At 44.3% G+C, this 22,076-nt stretch overlaps 1 protein-coding gene across 1 annotated transcript in view; it reads right to left on the reverse strand.

Annotated features, from left to right (window-relative positions):
• Nucleotides 1-22,076, reverse strand: part of kcnk2b (potassium channel, subfamily K, member 2b) — a 61,580-nt gene that overhangs the window by 21,745 nt on the left and 17,759 nt on the right. Inside the window, exon 3 of the mRNA XM_076273137.1 lies at nt 6,055-6,215. Coding sequence (XP_076129252.1) covers nt 6,055-6,215 — 161 coding nt within the window. The remainder of the gene's footprint in view (nt 1-6,054; nt 6,216-22,076) is intronic.

Consider the following 22,076-nt stretch of genomic DNA (forward strand, 5'->3'; position numbering starts at 1 on the left):
AAAGTTAACTATACAGTAGTAGGCTATAAAAAAGATCAAAGTTGTATTTAGCCTATTCACTGCAGTAGACCTGCATCACTGTATGAAACATTACAAAAACATGAAACATGACATATTACATAGAACTGTAAATCATCTGATCATGTAATATTTACAGATATCTAGGCTATATATAACATTTATTTTATATTTGGCCTGTTATGAAATCATGTATTGAACAATTTAAGCACAGCTCAGCTTTAAGAGATTCAAATAGCCTAGATGCATGCATTTTGTGATCAAATGCTTTCACAAACTCTTAGTCAGCTGTCCTATGATTTACCAATATCTAGGCGATATTTGTAACATTTATTTTGTATTTGGCCCGTTATGAAATCATGTGGAACAATTTAAACACATTGTAAAACGCAAAGCCCAAATTTGGAGACATCCATGCATGTCGAAATTTACTGCAAATTCAAAATTAGATTACTCTGGAACGGCTAACTGTACAGGGGACTGCTTTACACTTTTGTGTTCGGTAAGGTCTGCTGTTTATTCCGATATATGGTTTGTCATGTATTAAAAGAAGGGTTCGTGAAGTATTCCACCGAGATGAATGGGTTATCGAGATCATGGGACGCAAAACCTTCAGTAGAATGTATGATTAAATTGAATTATATTTAGGCCTACTTTTCTCGCGAACCGTTCAACACAGCAATTATCGGCTAACATCGTTTAAAGGCTGAGAAAAAGCTCTTTCATGTGATACTTGTGATGTCTGTGTGATGAATAGGCTACTTCGCGAGTAGTTCAACTGAGAAGAATGGGTGAATTGGACGCACTTTCTTGCGCTGTCACTTTCTCCACTGCGTAAAAGACTAAATTAATTTGCACTGTAAATGCTAAGATTATTTTGACAGGCCACAGGCTAACTAAAAATCGCTATTAGTAGGACGCAAAGCAGAATATTGAAAGAATGGGGCACCAAGGCCACCGTGGCCTGTAAACCTCTGATTTTCAAACGGGCTTCACGGCCAATGCAAGGGGCTACGACGGCCATGGCCGTTGTGGCCGCCGTGAAATTCCTACCCTGCCATAGTGTGTGTTTGTGTGTGTGCACCATACCTGGTGCCAGAGCTGTAGTGTGTGTGTGTGTGTGTGTATGTGTGTGTGTGTGCACCATACCTGGTGTCAAAGCTGTAGTGTGTGTGTGTGTGTGTGTGTGTGTGTGCACCATACCTGGTGTCAAAGCTGTAGTGTGTGTGTGTGTGTGTGTGCACCATACCTGGTGCCAGAGCTGTAGTGTGTGTGTGTGTGTGTGTGTGTGTGTGTGTGTGTGCCCACTTTACTCTATGTAAAAGCATATATGTGAGTGTGTGTGTCTTAACTCTAGCGTGTGCATGTGTGAGTCTGTGTGCGTGCGTGTGTGTGAGTCTGTGTGTATGAGTCTGCGTGTGTGCGTGCGTGTGTGTGTATGAGTCTGCGTGTGTGCGTGCGTGTGTGAGTCTGTGTGCGTGCGTATGTGCGTGCGTGCGTGTGTGTGTTCATTACACACTGGGCTATATGGAGACTGGTGACTCCAGAAAGATGGCCCCTTTTAATTAAGACCAACAGAGCAATGGAACAATCCATAAACACACACACACACACACACACACACACACACACACACACACAAAATCAATCTTTCAGGCCGCGCAGGTGTTTTTCAGTGTGTTTGTCAAAGCAATTAACCCACAATCAAAACAATCTTACACACACACACACACACACACCCACCATCAAAACAATCTTACACACCGTACGCACACATATACATGCACCCACAAACACACACACACCCACAATCAAAACAATCTTACACACACACACACAAACACACGCACACATATACATGCGCCCACACACACAAACACACACACACACACACGCACACACGCACACATATACATGCGCCGCCCCCCCCCCCCACACACACACACAAATGAAACACACACACTCTGCAGGAAGAGCAATAACCTTTGTCTACATGGCTTTTTAGTTATTGGATTTTATCTGTTTCCAGGGAAAGCAATTAGGCTGTTTAAATAGCTTTGCTCTGCTTTTAAACGTGCACACACATACAGACACACACTCACACACACACACACACACACAGACACACACACACACGCAGGCAGACACACACACACAGACACACACACAAGCAGGCAGACACACACACACATACAGACACACACTCACACACTAGGGGTGTAACGGTTCATGTATTCGTATTGAACCGAAACGGTACGGGCGTCACGGTTCGGTGCATGAATTTACACGGAGAATACACGGTATAAAAATACATAAAACTCGTGTGCGGATTAATTAATGTCATGCGCAATTACTGTTAAGTAGCGAGAGTTACGGGAGTTCTTTAGCGACACCTAATGCTAATCTGTAGCCTCGCCTTAGCTCTGATTGGCGCCTATGTTTTTTTTTGTCAGGTCGTCGGTCGAGTCCGTCAGTCATTAGCAGCACTAACGTTAGACCCACAAGAGTTAGAGGATCCGCTGGTCTCTTTAAGAGCGCAAGTTTGAAAACTTCAGTTACAGTAACGTTAGTACAGGCGAAAGAGTGGTGGATAAGATGAAACTGTTTGTCGGCGTTGTTCAGCAGTTGTTGGGTATGTGAGTGGAAAAAATGCTACTCGAAGCCATCACCCAGATGATGTAGGCTACCAATCACTGAAACAAGGGGAAAAAACTTCCCCTGCGCTTCAGCAGCCTTTGGATACACATACAAATAGGGCCAAAACCTATGGCTTAAATTAAATGATTTCGTAATGACAGAAAGCTATGTAAATCGCGTGGTAATTGCCTTTATGTTGGGGTAACTTCTCACATGAGGTTCTGGTAGTGTTAAGTGCATAGACAGTAAAATAAAGTGACAACGCTAACCAGGCTAATAAACAAACCATGCTACGGTGAGTTAACGTCAAAGGGCAAAGTCACGTGACTTCTAGTTGTAGTCTGTTTATGAAATGAAAGGAGCAATTTCGTTTTTTTTAAAAAGTCAAAATAGTGTGATATTTTCACAATTAGTAGGCTAGATTATTACTTTACACACAATAAAAAAAATATTGAGGCAAATTGTAGACCCTTCCATATACAACTAAACACAGATGTTGAAGGTCTTGCTTAATTTTTCTATGTAATTTGCACTTTCAGAAATAAGAGATGCTGTAGGCCTATTTTCAGTTTTAGAGCTGATTGTCTTATTTTGTTTACAAGTTACAGATGGAGTCTGGGTACTTATTGTACTGTTTAGCCTACATCTTACACACTTCAGGCTGTTGCAGATAACTCAGGGAAGATACTGTATGACACTAGGTGGTACAGCCTGAGACATGCACAAAAAAAAATGCTTTCTGCATTTTTGTTTTGCTTTCTCCTCCATTGTACCGAACTCGTACCGAACCGTGATGTCCGAACCGAGGTATGAACCGAACCGTGACTTCTGTGTACCGTTACACCTCTATCACACACACACACACACACACAGACACACACACACACGCAGGCAGACACACACACACAGACACACACACAAGCAGGCAGACACACACACACAGACACACACACAGACACACACAGATACACACACTCACACACACAGACACACACACACACACACACACACACACTCACACACACACACACACACACACACACAGCGGCTGTGCGTCAGATGCTTCGAGGAAAGACAGAGGCGGTGTGTGTGGCTCAATACAAATGAGTTCTCATGAGGTGTGTGTGTGTGTGTATTACCATGAGGTGTGTGTATGTATGTCTGCTAGCATGAGCTTTGTGTGTGTGTGTATGTGTATTACCATGAGGTGTGTGTGTGTACGTCTACTAGCATTAGCTTTGTGTGTGTGTATGTGTATTACCATGAGGTGTGTGTGTATGTACGTCTACTAGCATGAGCTTTGTGTGTGTGTGTATGTGTATTACTATGAGGTGTGTGTGTATGTACGTCTACTAGCATGAGCTTTGTGTGTGTGTATGTGTATTACCATGAGGTGTGTGTGTATGTACGTCTACTAGCATGAGCTTTGTGTGTGTGTGTATGTGTATTACTATGAGGTGTGTGTGTATGTACGTCTACTAGCATGAGCTTTGTGTGTGTGTGTATGTGTATTACCATGAGGTGTGTGTGTGTGAACGTCTACTAGCATGAGCTTTGTGTGTGTGTGTATGTGTATTACCATGAGGTGTGTGTGTATGTACGTCTACTAGCATGAGCTTTGTGTGTGTGTGTATGTGTATTACCATGAGGTGTGTGTGTATGTACGTCTACTAGCATGAGCTTTGTGTGTGTGTATGTGTATTACCATGAGGTGTGTGTGTGCGTATGTTATCATGAAGTGTGTGTGTGTGTGTGTGTGCATGTACGTGTGAGTGTGTATTATCATGAGGTGTGTATATAGGTGTGCATGTGCATGTGAGTGTGTGTCTATGTGTATTACCATGAGGTGTGTGTATGTCTGTGTGTGTACGTCTACTAGTATGAGCTTTGTGTGTGTGTGTGCATGTACATGTGAGTGTGTGTGTGTATTATCATGAGGTATGTGTGTGTGTGCATGTGCGTGTGAGTGTGTATGTGTATTATCATGAGGTGTGTGTATGTCTCTGTGTGTACATCTACTAGCATGAGGTGTGTGCATGCACGTGTGTGTGTGTGTGTGTGTGTGTACGTGTATTACCCATTATAATCAGTTACATTTCCAACCCATTATATTCAGTTGGCAGGTCAGTTGCAGTTAGCATGCACGTGTGTGTGTGTGTGTGTGTGTGTGTGTGTGTGTGTGTGTGTGTGTGTGTGTGTACGTGTATCACCATGAAGTGTGTGTGTGCATGTATTAGCCATTATATTCAGTTACATTTCAAATCCATTATATTCAGTTGGCAGTGCAGGTGTGTATATGTATGTGTGTGCACACACGTGTGTGTACAGTATGTGTGTGTGTGTGTGTGTGTATAACCCATTATAGTTGGCAGGTCAGAATATCCTCAACCTCATTACTGGCTGTGTGTGTGTGTGTGTGTGTGTGTGTGTATTCAGTTGGCAGGTCAGGTGTTTTATCCACAAAAACCTTACAAATGAGGAGAAACAATCTTTAATAAATTAGGAGACCTATTTATAATGAGATGCGTGTGTGTGTGTGTGTGTGTGTGTGTGTTGGATGCCGCTGTGACTTTTTAGTTGAATTTGCTGTTTCTGATTCTGTTGACATGGAAACCATTAAAAAGGAAGAGTGCCACCTACTCATGTGGGATGTGGCGTAGAGATGGATCTGAGTCTCTTCAGCGCGTCATTGTCACTATGATAGACTGAGACGCTGATGCCCACTGATGCCCGCTCCTGTCACTATGATAAACTGAGACGCTGATGCCCACTCCTGTCAGAGCCGAGTTTTTCATTAAATGATCCTCTAGCATCTTTGTTGATGTGATGAGTTACAGACGAGCCGTGATGATGAGTTACAGACGAGCCGTGATGATGAGTTACAGACGAGCCGTGATGATGAGTTACAGACGAGCCGTGATGAGTTACAGACGAGCCGTGATGAGTTACAGACGAGCCGTGATGATGAGTTACAGACGAGCCGTGATGAGTTACAGACGAGCCGTGATGATGAGTTACAGACGAGCCGTGATGAGTTACAGACGAGCCGTGATGAGTTACAGACCAGCCGTGATGAGTTACAGACACGCTGTGATGAGTTACAGACGAGCCGTGATGATGAGTTACAGACGAGCTGTGATGAGTTACAGACACGCTGTGATGAGTTACAGACACGCTGTGATGAGTTACAGACGAGCCGTGATGAGTTACAGACACGCTGTGATGAGTTACAGACGAGCTGTGATGAGTTACAGACACCCTGGTGATCCACACACACACACTCACACACACACACACATTCACCACGATCATCTTCTCCACCCTGGTGATCCACACACACACACACACTCACCACGATCATCTTCTCCACCCTGGTGATCCACACACACACACACTCACCACGATCATCTTCTCCACCCTGGTGATGCATTTGCCGAAGATGGTGCCCAGCTGGTCCCCAACGCCGGCGAGCAGGAAGCCGAAGAGCGGAATGCCCAGCAGAGCGTAGATAATGCAGAAGATCCGCCCGCCCTCAGTGTGTGGGGAGATGTTCCCAAACCCTGCAGATACACACACACACACACACACACGTCACATAGATAATGCAGAAGATCCGCCCGCCCTCAGTGAGTGGGGAGATGTTCCCAAACCCTGCAGATACACACACACACACACACACACGTCACATAGATAATGCAGAAGATCCGCCCGCCCTCAGTGTGTGGGGAGATGTTCCCAAACCCTGCAGATACACACACACACACGTCACACACACACGTCACATAGATAATGCAGAAGATCCGCCCCCCCTCAGTGTGTGGGGAGATGTTCCCAAACCCTGCAGATACACACACACACACGTCACACACACCCGTCACACACACACACTCGTCACACACATTCGCCCTCCGTGTGTGGGGAGATGTTCCCAAACCCTGCAGATACACGCACACACACACATGCTACACACACACACACACACACACACACGTCACACATGAAACGTGTAGATGATGCAGAAGATACGATCGTCCAAAGCCTGCAAATACACACACACACACACCTCTCCACCTCTTCCTTTCCACCTAGTCAACTTTTCCATCCCTCTTACTTACTTGGTCCCTGTTTGTAAACATCTCCACAAGAGAGGTCAGAGACACACACTGGTCTTGGCATTAACAGGGCTTAAAGGGGTGGTTCAGGATTTTGGACATAGGACCTCATTTCCAAGTTAGCAAGTGTGATATTCATCAGTGGAGACCGTTTTTAACACGTTTCATCCAGTCCTTCTAATTGCACAGTTCGCAGGTGCTAGGCTAGCGCAAGTCATCAGTATGTGTTAGCCTGCCACTAAAAACAGTCTTACCCACTCCAAAGTACACCCGAGGCAAATTCCAGACAATCGATGTAAATGTCTGTGTTGATAGAATAGTGTAAGAAATACAACTACCCTCGCATTGCGTTGCAATAGTTATACTTTGTTCCCTGAAGTTGGTAGTAGGCATTTAAGCAACGCAGCGGCGGACTGATATTACCAAGGCTACTACTAGGTATCCCCATTGGAGTGCGCTTCTCTGTTTACTTTTCGGCGCAGTATTACTAACCGGAGCAAGTATCATTCCGCCGCTGCTAAGAAACTAGTCCCTCAAAATGTAATGCGATCATTGAAATGCAAGGATAGAACAATGTTAGAAATAAAACTATCAACACAGACATTTACATCGATAGTCTGGCGTTATAATTTATTTGCCTCGGGTGTACTGTGGAGTGGGTAAGACTGTTTAGAGCATACATGGGCAACATACGGCCCGCGGGCCACATCCGGCCCGTGGGCTTTCCCTGACCGGCCCGCGTAAGGTCCTTGAAAGAACAATAGTCTAGAGCCTAGCATAGAGATAATGCATGCAAATCAATATCGTTGTTTTTATTTTGAAAGCGACTGCTATTTGTACGCCCATCCATTTGTGCGTGGATGCATACGACGTAAACACCCTCACTTATGTGCTGGTGAATAGAATTTATGCTTCTGCGTCGACACAATGCAGTTGCCTTTACGTCGGCGTAAACCTTTCAAAGTTTTGTGTCTCTTATGTCTGCGTCGCTCACCACCGCAAAGGTTGTTAGAACGAACTCCTACTGCTGCTCGTTGGCGATACGAAGTGTTCATTTCAAAACGTTACTGGCAGATAGACAGTTTACAATCGGATAACCCCGTAATTATTTGCAAAGCTTATGTTAGCGAACTAGTATGATGCTGCTACTACCCACAGGTTGCTTGAAGCAGCCGGCTCAACACACAGAGCGAGTTCACCAATCACAGTTATGTGCATAAAGTTAAAGCAAAAACATAGCCTACATTTTTAAAATAGTTTTCTTTGTGCATGTTGATTAACTAATGACAGCCTACTATTGTCTGCTCCACATTTTCGTAGTCTAATTTTGCATAGAGTTAATTTAATGATGGTAATGATTTAATGATGAAATATTGCTGAGTGTTGATGAAATGGTGACACAGGCCTATCGGTTGTAGGTACTGACTCCTTCACATTTTCATGACCTAGCCTAATTATATAGATATTGTAGTACTTTTTTATATCAGTCTTTGAAAAGTGAAAAAATGTCAATGTCAAAAAATCATTTTCGAGAATGAGGATTAAATACTGGACATAGATTAAATATTGCTGTTTTTCCTTTGTCTCCCTTAAATTTTAATCTGTTCTTACGACTAGTAAACAAAACCATATGATTTACTTAATGTTATACAAGAACAGAATAGAATTGAACAGAATTGAGTTCAGACTTGAGTTCGGTATTTTGGGTCCGGCCCTCCTCAACAGTCCCAGTTTGTCATGTGGCCCCTTGGGGAAATTAGTTGCCCACCCCTGGTTTAGAGACAGGCTAACACATACAGATGACTTGCGCTAGCCTAGCAACTGCGAACTCTGCAATTAGAAGGACTGGATGAAAGGTGTTGAAAACAGTCTCCACTGATAAATATCACACTTGCTAACTTGGAAATGAGGTCCTATGCCCAAAATCCTGAACCACCCCTTTAAAGCAATAGTAGTTATCAGACATTTATGAGGACGTCATACTGTAGTCTCATTGGCTATTTTCAGATCTTAAGCATACCAGCTCACGTCTGAGCACTTTAAGCCCTGCATTAAAACACAATTGTCATGACAACGGCAATCACATACACGTCTCAACAAAGACATTCAGACACACACACACACTCTTGTCTCGACAACAGCAGTCAGAAACACACATCAGAGCCACATTTTAGGGCCGCATCAGAGTCATATCAGGGCCACATTAGGGCCACATCAGGGCCACATCAGTCACATCAGGGCCACATCAGGGCCACATTAGGGCCATATCAGGGCCACATCAGGGCCATATCAGTCACATCAGAGCCATATCAGGGCCACATCAGAGCCATATCAGGGCCACATCAGAGCCATATCAGGGTCACATCAGAGCCACATCAGGGCCACATTAGGGCCACATCAGGGCCACATCAGAGCCACATTAGGGCCACATCAGGGCAGCATCAGAGCCACATCAGGGCCACATCAGAGCCACATCAGGGCCACATCAGAGCCACATCAGGGCCATATCAGGGCCACATCAGGGCAGCATCAGAGCCATATCAGGGCAGCATCAGAGCCATATCAGGGCCACATCAGGGCCATATCAGGGCAGCATCAGAGCCACATCAGGGCAGCATCAGAGCCACATCAGGGCAGCATCAGAGCCATATCAGGGCCACATCAGGGCCATATCAGGGCAGCATCAGAGCCACATCAGGGCCATATCAGGGGAGCATCAGAGCCATATCAGGGCCACATTAGGGCCATATCAGGGCAGCATCAGGGCCACATTAGGGCCACATCAGAGCCATAGCAGAGCCATATCAGGGCCACATCAGAGCCATATCAGGGCCACATCAGAGCCCATGTGTGATGTGTCTCAGTACCAAATCTCTCAGACCCCCCCCACTGGCTTTGTGCTTTAGTACCAGAAAATACCACACAGACACACACACACATTGGAACATCAACAACACTGCAGACAAACACACACACACTAAGAATAACACCCCACACACACACATACACAGACTGAGAACAAAGAAGGACTAGAAAAGCACACACACACACCGTACACACACACACACCGTACACACACACACACACCCCACACACACACGTACAGACTGAGAGAAGGACTAGAAAAGCCTCGATTCCCAGATGGCCCTCGTCAGAATCCACCCAAGTGCAGGGAAACTCACTACACAGCTCAAACCATTGCAGAGTTCTTTTATGTTGTCTGTGTATGCAGACAAGGACAAAGAAATGAAGGCCAAACCACACACACACACACACACACAGATACACACACACACACACACACACACACACACACACAGATACACACTGTACTAGCGGTTTCCCAGCTGCTGTGAAATGTGGGTGTTTTCATAAATAATGAAGAGCAGCTCTGCAGCAGCAATATTCACTACAATAGTCCAGCACTGAGCTCACCTCACACACACACACCGTCCACACACACACACACACACACCATATGCACACACACACACCATATGCACACACACACACACCATACGCACACACACACACACACTATAGTCCAGCACTGAGCTCACCTCTTCTGCTCTCTATTACACACACACACCGTACACACACACACACACACACAAACACACCACACACACACACTACAATAGTCCAGCACTGAGCTCACCTCATCAGCTCTTTATTACACACACACACACCTCATCTGCTCTCTACTGCACACACACACACACCGTACACACACACACACACACTACAATAGTCCAGCACTGAGCTCACCTCATCTGCTCTCTATTACACACACACACACCGTACACACACACACACACACACAAACACACCACACACACACACACTACAATAGTCCAGCACTGAGCTCACCTCATCTGCTCTCTATTACACACACACACACACCTCATCTGCTCTCTATTACACACACACACACACACACCGTACACACACACACCGTACACACACACACACCCCAACCTGCAAAAAGTCCCCCCCCCAAAACATTTTTTTTTTTAATTAATTAATTAATAAATAATAATAATAATAATGAAAAAACGGTAGCCTACTTAGATACTGAAATACAGATTAATATGTTTGTTCAATAATGTCTAGTCAGTACACCGAATAAGGAAGGCTAGATAGAAATTGTGAAAACAAAATATGTAGATTTAGTTAGTTTGCTCTTTTTATGTAGCCTTGGCGACTAGCCATCTAATATAGGCCTGAATAATATGCACATGAATTGACATTAGTTAAACTCACCTCAACATGCAATCATTTAACCCGCCATGGGCAATGCTAAAGTCACAGTGCAGCGTGCAAGACTAGGTCTGTCATTTTTACATTACATTTGGCTGACGCATTTTTAACCAAAGCGACAACATGGAAACAGTTAAGTTTTAAAGCAATTCTCTCAACAGTACAGTAAGAATAAGTGCATCAGTGAGTGCTGTTTTTAAACAGTTGAGTGTCATTTCAAGACGGCTGGTAAGTGCAAGGATCAGCAAGACTTGTTGCAAGTGGAGCTATGAGAGGAGATGTTCTCTAAAGAGCTGGGTCTTCAGGAGTTTTTTGAAAATGGAGAGGGATGTCCCTGCCCTGAGCGTACCGGAGGTAGAGCTAGACGTCGTTCGTCTGAGGAGCGCAGCGGTCTGGAGGTAGCGTATGTCTGTATGAGGGCATTCAAGTAGGTGGGAGCAGAACCGGAGACTACTTTGTGGCCAAGCGTTAGAGCCTTGAATTTGATGCGGGCCGCCATAGGTAGCCAGTGTAGCTGGATGAGCAGCGGGGTAACATGTGCCCTTTTGGGTTGGTTGTAGACCAGGAGATGACTATTGCCTGAACCAGAAGTTGGGTAGCATCTTGAGTCAAGTAAGTCCTGATTTTCCGTATGTTGTAGAGTGCGAAACGGCATGACCGGGCGACTGAGGCAACATGATCTGAGAAGGTTAGTTGGTTGTCGAGAACAACTCCTAGATTTCTTGCAGTCCTGGTAGGTGAAACAGACTTATGATTATGAGACAAGGGTACACTTTGAAATGGGTCTTACATTTTCCTTTTTTGGGGGCACTGACTCTATGGCGCTCCTGTTCCTATATACACTGGATTAAGTTCGGGAGAAAAGAGATAAAAATCCCGCCTACACTGAAAACTGTTGATTTAGCGAAACAAGCCAATCAGGATGCTCTCTGTCATGGATGCGCTCAGGCACACATGCATCACCCCTTTCTCACCCCCCTGTCGTGTGCGCGCTACACTCAGATGCACACGTGGTTTTAAGTCTCGCTCTTGATCGCTCGCTCTAGATTCCGAGATTTTATCTAATTTGCGGGCGTCAGGGAGCCGCTATGCAGGAGACTCTCGTAACTTTCGGGAGACTTGGGATGTCTGCACACCGTACACACACACACACAAACGTATGCAAACACAAGCTTACACAGGTCTGCCTACACTCCACACACACTACTGGGCACAACTTTATTCAACTTACACACACACACAAATGTTAACCTGGCTGACTACTACTACAGCTGAAAGAAATAGACACTGCTGATCTGATGCTCAGCTAAACTCTAGCGTTAGCTTCTATCACTCCATTACCCAGCTGAACTCTAGCGTTAGCTTCTATCCCTTTATTACTGCCCAGCTGAACTCTAGCGTTAGCTTCTATCACTCCATTACCCAGCTGAACTTTAGCGTTAGCTTCTATCACTTTATTACTGCCCAGCTAAACTCTAGCGTTAGCTTCTATCACTTTATTACTGCCCAGCTGAACTCTAGCGTTAGCTTCTATCACTCCATTACCCAGCTGAACTCTAGCATTAGCTTCTATCACTTTATTACTGCCCAGCTAAACTCTAGCGTTAGCTTCTATCACTTTATTACTGCCCAGCTAAACTCTAGCGTTAGCTTCTATCACTCCATTACCCAGCTGAACTCTAACGTTAGCTTCTATCACTTTATTACTGCCCAGCTGAACTCTAGCATTAGCTGAACTCTAGCATTAGCTGGACTCTTAGCATTAGCTGGATTATAGCATTAGCTGAACTCTAGCATTAGCTGGACTCTAGCGTTAGCTGAACTCTAGCATTAGCTACACTCTAGCGTTAGCTGAACTCTAGCATTAGCTGCCATTAAAAGGGGATGTCAGCAATCGCACACCATTTCAAGCCCAAAACATTTTTGGACACGTTCTGTGAACACCTCCTCTCAATCTGCTAGCTAGCCATCCCTCATGTACACCGTAAAAACATGTAGTCTCCAAAGTAGGCAGCCCAGGCTCTCTCTGAAAACTGGAAACAAACAAATTGGAGACAGCCTGTGCCCCAAACAAAAACAAAACACTGTGTGGAATTTCTCTGGGAATACTGAAGGTAAGGTAAGGTAAAGTGAGGTAGGTAAGATTTTTATTGCAAAGTGCAACCCAAAGCGCTCCTAACACAAACAGCATAGACGGACCTTTTGTAGTTGCCAGCGAGTGTGGAAGGCTACAGAAAACACACATAACACACACAGAGACATGACAAATCAACAATCATATCAACAATGAATAAAGTCCACGGTCAATGGTGACTAGGGATGCCACCTATGTCTGATAAAAAACCTGGACATATTGATGACCCGACCATTAGACCCACAAGACAAAATTGGCCTTTGTGCCGTAAGATTGTGCATATTGTGCATTGTGTGTTCTCATAAGAGGAAACTTATCTTACATTGAGTATTTGATGTTAGGTAGACTATTCAATCTTCACTGCTTCTGCCGCCTGTAGTAGGCCTGGTAGCTGCCAAGACAGACGCGTTAGGTAGGCTATGTCACGTCCCTACAGAGCCAATGATAGCGCATTCTACACACAAGAGAGATCGACCGCTCTGTGCACAACGCATAGCTATTTTAAGTGAAGAGAAAACAGTAAACTGAACGTATTCACGTAGCCTTTCAAAAACCGGGACATTTAGTGTCTCGGGGTAGTGGATACATTTCCCGGGACAGGCTGTTAAAAAGGACAATCCCGGTAAAACCGGGACGCCGGAAAAGCAAAAGCCAGGCCGCAGACCAGCAACCCATTGGACGGTGAGACACAAAGCACCGGCAGCATTGCTGGCCGTCTGGATCAGCTCTGGAAGGGGGTCTGAAGTCGCACGCGATCTCCCGACACAGACAAGCAGCTCGATCGACGTGCGACAGATGTCTCAAGGCAGCTCTCAGTCCAGAGTTCCCCTGCAATCCTCCAGTCCAGGCAGCCAACGTTAGCATGGAAGCACGTTAGCATGGAGGCACGTTAGCATGGACACACGTTAGCATGGAAGCACGTTAGCATGGACGCACGTTAGCATGGAAGCACGTTAGCATGGAAGCACGTTAGCATGGAAGCTCGGCACCCGATGGACCCATGACAGCGGTGGAACTCTCACAGAGCAGTCGCCATGACAGCGGCGGATCCCTCACAGTGCAGGCGCCATGACAGCGGTGGATCTCTCACAGAGCAGTCGCCATGACAGCGGCGGATCCCTCACAGTGCAGGCGCCATGACAGCGGTGGAACTCTCACAGAGCAGGCGCCATGACAGCGGTGGAACTCTCACAGAGCAGGCGCCATGACAGCGGTGGATCCCTCACAGAGAAGGCGAAGTTACAGAATCAAGTTACAGAGCACCAGGCCAGACTTTGGGAGTACAGCTTGTGCATCAGTTCAATGTTGAGTGGATGGTTTCTCTCAACAGAGCCACTGCCAATGATGACTAACGAGTTAGCTCTTCAGCTGAACAGACAGGCAGCAATAAACGATAGACAACAAAATGACAAAACAAAAAACAAAAAATGATCGAAAAATAACATCTATCTGGAATAATTTAAACTACACAAGGCAATACAAAAATGTAACAAAACATTACATAAAATCACACAAATTCTAAAACAATCAAACAAAAACAAGAAGCTAGACGGAGTGGCGTACCCGCCTGCGTACCCGTAACTTAGCAACCGAAGGGAGGGTGAGCCTCTCTGGTGTGTTTTGTTTGGGCCTTGGCTAAAATATAATGGACATCGTTTTGGACAAAAGCATCAGCTACACACACACACACACACACACACAGGTACACACACACACACACTAAAGGGTAAGATTACAGAGGCAGAGTAGAGATTTTAATTTAGCTGTGCAAGGGAATGTATAGAGCTAAGTGCTAAAACACACACACACACACACACAATACTCACACATATACACACACTCGTACAGAAACACACACACACACAAATAGTTACACTCGTACAGAAACTCACACACACTCACACACACACACTGGTCAGGAGGCTCACACACCATAATTGCCTCAAAAACAACAAAAGAACTGAAGACAAAAGAGGTCTGAGAGTCTCTATCTGCACCTCAAAAATCATGCTCTTGCACACACGCACATACACACACACACACACACACACACTCTTTATTCCCCAAAGGACCAGCAGGCCTTCAGGAGGGACTTTGGCTGTGATCGTAACAGCTACCCAGAATCATAATGGAGCGGTTAAGCTCATAATGAAAGTATTGTGCATTTTATGACTAAAGCATGACATTTTGTTCAGTGTTTCTACACACCTTGAAGTTTATTTTCAGACGTGGAGGCACTTCCGATCTGACTTCTAAGGCTAGATATTTGCTGTATAATATACACATAGCTGCTGTGGTTGATGTGGTGCTGCTGTGGTTGATGTGGTGCTGCTGTGGTTGATGTGGTGTTGCTGTGGTGCTCCTGTGGTTGATGTGGTGCTGCTGTGGTTGATGTGGTTCTGCTGTGGTTGATGTGGTGCTGCTGTGGTTGATGTGGTGCTGCTGTGGTTGACGTGGTGTTGATGTGGTTGACGTGGTGCTGCTGTGGTTGATGTGGTGCTGCTGTGGTTGATGTGGTTCTGCTGTGGTTGATGTGGTTCTGCTGTGGTTGATGTGGTGCTGCTGTGGTTGATGTGGTGCTGCTGTGGTTGACGTGGTGTTGATGTGGTTGATGTGGTGCTGCTGTGGTTGATGTGGAGCTGCTGTGGTTAACGTGGTGCTGCTGTGGTTGATGTGGTGTTGCTGTGGTTGATGTGGTGTTGCTGTGGTTGATGTGGAGCTGCTGTGGTTGATGTGGTAGCTCCTTGATGGTGGAGCTGTGGCCCAGATGCTGAACCCTAGTAGCCTCGTGAGACCATCCTGATCTCGCGAGCTTCAGGGTTTCACTCGCAGATCAGTCTGGATACTTTCCGTTAAAGAAAATTTGGAGCAGTTCACCAAACGAACGTCCAATCAGCGTTGGCTTTGAGGCGGGTTGAGGTGTGACGCAACGAACAACATGACGGCATCCACAGAGATGAGCATAGCTATCGCGCAAGTTTTATTCAAATTAGAAAGTATTCCTGGGTAAACTGTGAAGCTATGAGTCTCAGCCATGCAGCTGGGAGGAATGAACGACACAGACATCCTCCACGGCTGATTCCAGTTCATAATGGAGGAATATACTTTCTTCAGAAGTGTAGGGCCTACCGTGAAAACTTGATGGGAATTGTCGTTGATTAGGTTCATAAATGGTAAGTTAAAACATCTTAACGTTTGTCACGTTACCTAACTTAATTGTATGTTAAACGGCATTAGAAGAATACTTTGTTCATCTAATTGGTTGATTTGGCCCGTCGATAACCAACAAAGGTGGTAATAGACAGATGGTTTATCCAATCAGCTAACCAGTATGTCCGCCCCTTCCCAAAAGTTCTTCAATGAAAAGTTCCCAGATGGATATGCGGAGCAAATCCATCTGGCGGAGTCAGGTTAGAACCCTAGTACAGATCCTTCCATGACTACGCAGACAATGTTTGTGCCATATGCAAAATCACAGCTTAAAAATGCAAATCGACTTGATATTATCTGGGATGTCTACTTGCCTGATAGTCTAAAAGGCACAACAAGAGAGAAGAGAGAATGATGTGTGGTACTCTTCTCTCCTGCACACTGGGACTTAGCAAGTATTGCTCCATGAACTCATGAAGAAGCAGACACACACGTTTCAGATGCCGTTAAGAAGGGTTGCAGGAAGTGATTATTTGCACCGTTGACACAGATGTTGTTGTCCTGGCTGTAGCCATGTTTAGAAAGATAAAACCAGAGGAAATGTGGACTGCTTTTGGTACAGGTGCAAACCAGAGGAAATGTGGACTGCTTTTGGAACAGGTGCCAAAAGTACCTTTACTGTGCAGACTCGCACTTAATTTTGTGACGTTAGCCATCAAACTGAATCTTGTAACTCATATGGTAGATGGTTCACACAGAAATTCTTCTCACACTTCCTTCGCCTTCAAAGTCATCAAAGTTAAATATTTATTTATGTATTATTATTAATATCATCCTCACAAGTGATATAAAGTCGTGTTAATGTTGAAACTACCAGACATGATCATCTTCAAACACAGTCATGGTAAAACAAAACAAAAAAGTTATAGCCTAGATCTTCTTTCCACTTTTTCGACCTATACGGTCAATCCATCGAAAAACTCTGAATTGATTATCGTTAGTGCTGTTTTACATTAGGTTTACTTGCCTCTATGCAATGCTTTACTTTAACATATAGTAAGTAGTATTGTAGGCTACATAGCTTTGTTCATGAATTTCTGTGCTGGCTGGACTGAGCTTCTTATCCAAACAATAAGGTTATCTCCCTACGGTGCGTTAACTTCCCTACAACCGGACATGCTAAACATTCTTCTTACGAGAACCCAACGTTACGTACGAGGTAGTCGAGTCTGTTTGCTTTGGTTAACTGAGTCAGAACTCACTTTAGATTGGGGAGCTGCAGAACAACTAACAAACTAAGAAAGAAAATAAGAAACATGTAATAAATCTAATCTAAATGATGAACTATACGTTTAAGTTTATATGGAGGTTTTGACATCTATAAGCTTACCATTAATAAACATGTATGCTGTGCATGAATTACACAGTGCATACAATATATTTTGAGTGTCTTATGCACTATTTGTAAGTAAACTGTTATCTGATGGCTTCTGAATATATAACTTAACATTTAGTAATACATTGAAAGCGGTTTATTAATATGTTTATTAATATGTTTTTAAATGACTTATAAACTATACAGATGGTATATGGTTTGTTAACACACCTAATTGTAAAGCAGTACTCTCTGGCTCTGTTCGAAATGGAAGACAGCTGAGAGCTGTCTCACTAGACATGACTTTGGATTAAATGCATCTTTTAAGAATGAGCGTAGCACTCTAGAATCTTTGGTTAACACTACAGTATGACGTTAGCAAAAGCCGGACGTTAAACTAAATTAGCTTACGGAAGCTAGCAGGTTAACGGTAGAAATTAGTTTGACAGACGGTACATATATCAGACCAGACGCTATTAATGGTTACAACGATGGTATAATCAGATAGTAAAACATTTATTTCTCGTTACAAATCTACAAATCTAAGAAAAATAATGTCACACAAATCACATTTCAACAGATTCAGCAGCCATTACCGATGTCATCCGACATATTTGTTTACTTTTCACAACTTTCTCAGACGTTGCCGGAAAGGATGATGGGTAATAGGAAGCATGAAGTGAGAATCGATGCTGCCTTCAAAAACGACAGTTATTCGGTAATTCTAAGATATCTTACAAGGCAACAAAATATTTGTTTCGGTTTCGAACCACACTTGTGGCCTCGCTCCCCAGTTAGATATCTTAAAAGGCAGCAGTTTTTCCTGTTTCAAACGAACCCTGTGTCAGTGTTCTAATGGAGCCAGAGCCGTATATTGAGAGTTGCGACAACTTAAATCATGGGTGCCATCTTTCCACCCAACGTCGGATGATTGTACAGTGTAACTCTATGGAGTGAATACGTTATGTTGAAATAAATTGCTCATTTCCGCCATTAACAGGCCTATAAATTATATTATCAACGTTTGTCAGTATGTAAAAGGCCCTTATGGAAATATTCCAGTACATATTTATCTTCGATATCTGACCACGTCGCCTAATCAGTCTCGGAGCAGTGTTTACATGGAATGCTAGCGAAAAAGCTACGCTAGGATGAGGCTTGGCTTAAACTTCATTCACTTCTAAAGTAGTGTTAGAACTTTTTTTACAGATGGTATTACTATAATTTTCCTATGGAATGAGTTATCATAAGTCGAAGAGAGAAATTGACATTTACTTCACACAATGTCGAGTAATTATTAGCCCTCCAGTTATGACCTGCAATTATTAGCCCTCCAGTTATGACCTTCTGCTCCCATACTTTCTGCCTTTTTGAGTCACAGGGAAAATTGCGGTTTTCCACTTCCCGGTCCTGCACTGCAGTCACACGCAACAGTTTGCCATTTTTTAAATAAATAATTGTATTTTTTTAATAATTCAGATATGTTTTCCTCTGTTCACTGTACTATGTCAATGGGGATCTGCTGAATGTTGGGATGAAACATGGCGTCCATAAAACATGTGACCCCCTTGGAAGCAATCGCTAACGAAATAGCTCAAAACATTCGATTCCCTAGTTGTCGTAACTCTATCTATAGACCGGTTTTCAGGTCCCTAACAACTGTCGTTAGGGACGAACTCGGAGGACAAGCAAACCCAGAGCCGTATAGCAAGACATTGAAAGAAAGACGCAAGGTGCTTGAAAATGGTTAGCTTTTGGCAGAGAAAAGCGGACGGAATTTCCTGTGTGCAGTACAGGAGACATCTAATTTTTTTGTGATGTGTCAGTTCAAAGCTAAAAATGTTTAAAACACAATAAAGTATGCTATTGCTCTGTCTTCAAATAGACCTAAGTATTAATAGGCTAGAAGTTACGAAGTTATGCCACAAATGCTCAGATGAAAAACTGAAATTATGTAGGCTAAGTAAAATAGGGTAGTAACATTAACAATGTGTTGTATAATATTTCTCAGCATATCATTTCTATAAGAGACATATGATCCATGATAACGGAGGCTAACATTAGCCTACATTTTACGCAAATGACAAGATGGAGGGTAGCCTAAAGTTAAAGTTGACACTCCATTTGAGTAGATTGTTTTAAGAAAATAGACATGAGCTTGCAAGTAACGTTATTGCATACTATGTAGCCTATCTTAGCTAATCCATCAGGTAGATCTATCTATAGGCTACTTTCCTGTCAGTTAACATTGTATTGTATGCATTGTATTGTGTGCATTGTATTTCAGTCAATCATTCAATGTGTGGCCAGTGGCATATGCTACTTTATCAAAGTAATTATCATCTGACCTCTGGGGGGAATGACTGCCCACCCCTGCCATTATGCAGCCTTTGAGTAGGTACCGTTTTCACTTTAATCTAAATCTAAACAAATTGTTTGTGCAGTCAAAGCCCTAGCCTAGCATAACCTAACTTCACAGTGACTGGCCAAATGTTCCGTAAAACATCCATTTCTTTTTCATAGGTAAACCCGCTACACCTCTAGATGAAAACAATCCAGACTCGGCTACATCAAAATATTTAGGCATTATGCTTTTATTCTTCATCTTATATCAAGTTCAGCCAGCTTGTTTTCTATGCGCTGTCCGTGTAAACAAACTGTCCTTGTCCTCTGAGTTCGTTCTTGACTACGGTTGTTAGGGACCTGAAACCGGTCTATATAAACGGCTCTGATAGGAGCAAGTATCTTTAATGTGTGTGTGTGAAACAGAGTATCTTTAATATGTGTGTTAGTGTGTGTGTTTGAGAGGGACAGAGGTTTTGGGGTGCTGATGAAAGCCATGGCGCTGGTCCTAAGGCTGAAGAACTGTCTGGGGTGGACCATCCGTTTGTGTTAAGTGTGTGTGTGTGTGTGGACCATCCGTCTTCCTCCAGTGTGTGTGTTAAGTGTGTGTGTGTGTGTGTGTGTGGACCATCCGTCTTCCTCCAGTGTGTGTGTTAAGTGTGTGTGTGTGTGTGGACCATCCGTCTTCCTCCAGTGTGTGTGTTAAGTGTGTGTGTGTGTGTGTGGACCATCCGTCTTCCTCCAGTGTGTGTGTTAAGTGTGTGTGTGTGTGTGTGGACCATCCGTCTTCCTCCAGTGTGTGTGTTAAGTGTGTGTTAAGTGTGTGTGTGTGTGTGGACCATCCGTCTTCCTCCAGTGTGTGTGTTAAGTGTGTGTTAAGTGTGTGTGGACCATCCGTCTTCCTCCAGTGTGTGTGTTAAGTGTGTGTGTGTGTGTGTGTGTGTGTGTGTGTGTGTGTGTGGACCATCCGTCTTCCTCCAGTGTGTGTGTTAAGTGTGTGTGTGTGTGTGTGTTAAGTGTGTGTGTGTGTGTGTATGTGTGTGTGTGTTAAGTGTGTGTGTGTGTACCATCCGTCTTCCTCCAGTGTGTGTGTGTGTGTGTGTGTGTGTTAAGTGTGTGTGTGTGTAGTATCCGTCTCCCTCCAGCGTGTGTTAAGTGTGTGTGTGTGTGTGTAGCATCCCTCTCCCTCCAGCGTGTGTGTGTGTGTGTGTGTTAAGTGTGTGTGTGTATGTGTGTGTGTGTTAAGTGTGTGTGTGTGTGTGTGTGTAGCATCCCTCTCCCTCCAGCGTGTGTGTGTGTGTGTTAAGTGTGTGTGTGTGTTAAGTGTGTGTGTGTGTGTGTGTGTGTGTGTTAAGTGTGTGTGTGTGTGTGTACCATCCGTCTTCCTCCAGTGTGTGTGTGTGTGTGTGTGTGTGTGTAGTATCCGTCTCCCTCCAGCGTGTGTGTTAAGTGTGTGTGTGCGTGTGTGTACCATCCGTCTTCCTCCAGTGTGTGTGTGTGTGTGTGTGTTAAGTGTGTGTAGTATCTGTCTCCCTCCAGCGTGTGTGTGTGTGTTAAGTGTGTGTGTGTGTTAAGTGTGTATGTGTGTGTGTGTTAAGCGTGTGTGTGTATGTGTGTGTGTGTGTGTGTACCATCCGTCTTCCTCCAGTGTGTGTGTGTGTGTGTGTGCGTGTAGTATCCGTCTTCCTCCAGTGTGTGTGTGTGTGTGTGTTAAGTGTGTGTGTGTGTAGTATCCGTCTCCATCCAGCGTGTGTGTGTGTGTGTGTGTGTGTGTGTGTGTGTGTGTGTGTGTAGCATCCCTCTCCCTCCAGCGTGTGTGTTAAGTGTGTGTGTGTGTGTGTGTGTGTGTGTGTGTGTGTGTGTGTAGCATCCCTCTCCCTCCAGCATGTGTGTTAAGTGTGTGTGTGTGTGTGTGTGTGTGTGTAGTATCCGTCTCCCTCCAGCGTGTGTGTTAAGTGTGTGTGTGTGTGTGTGTGTTAAGTGTGTGTGTGTGTAGTATCCGTCTCCCTCCAGCGTGTGTGTTAAGTGTGTGTGTGTGTGTGTGTGT

The sequence above is a fragment of the Alosa pseudoharengus genome, unplaced genomic scaffold (assembly GCF_046254945.1).
Source record: "Alosa pseudoharengus isolate Yale_2024_CS ecotype anadromous, Long Island Sound unplaced genomic scaffold, YU_APseudo_1.1 YU_APseudo_1.1_scf_7, whole genome shotgun sequence".
Lineage (NCBI taxonomy): Eukaryota > Metazoa > Chordata > Actinopteri > Clupeiformes > Clupeidae > Alosa > Alosa pseudoharengus.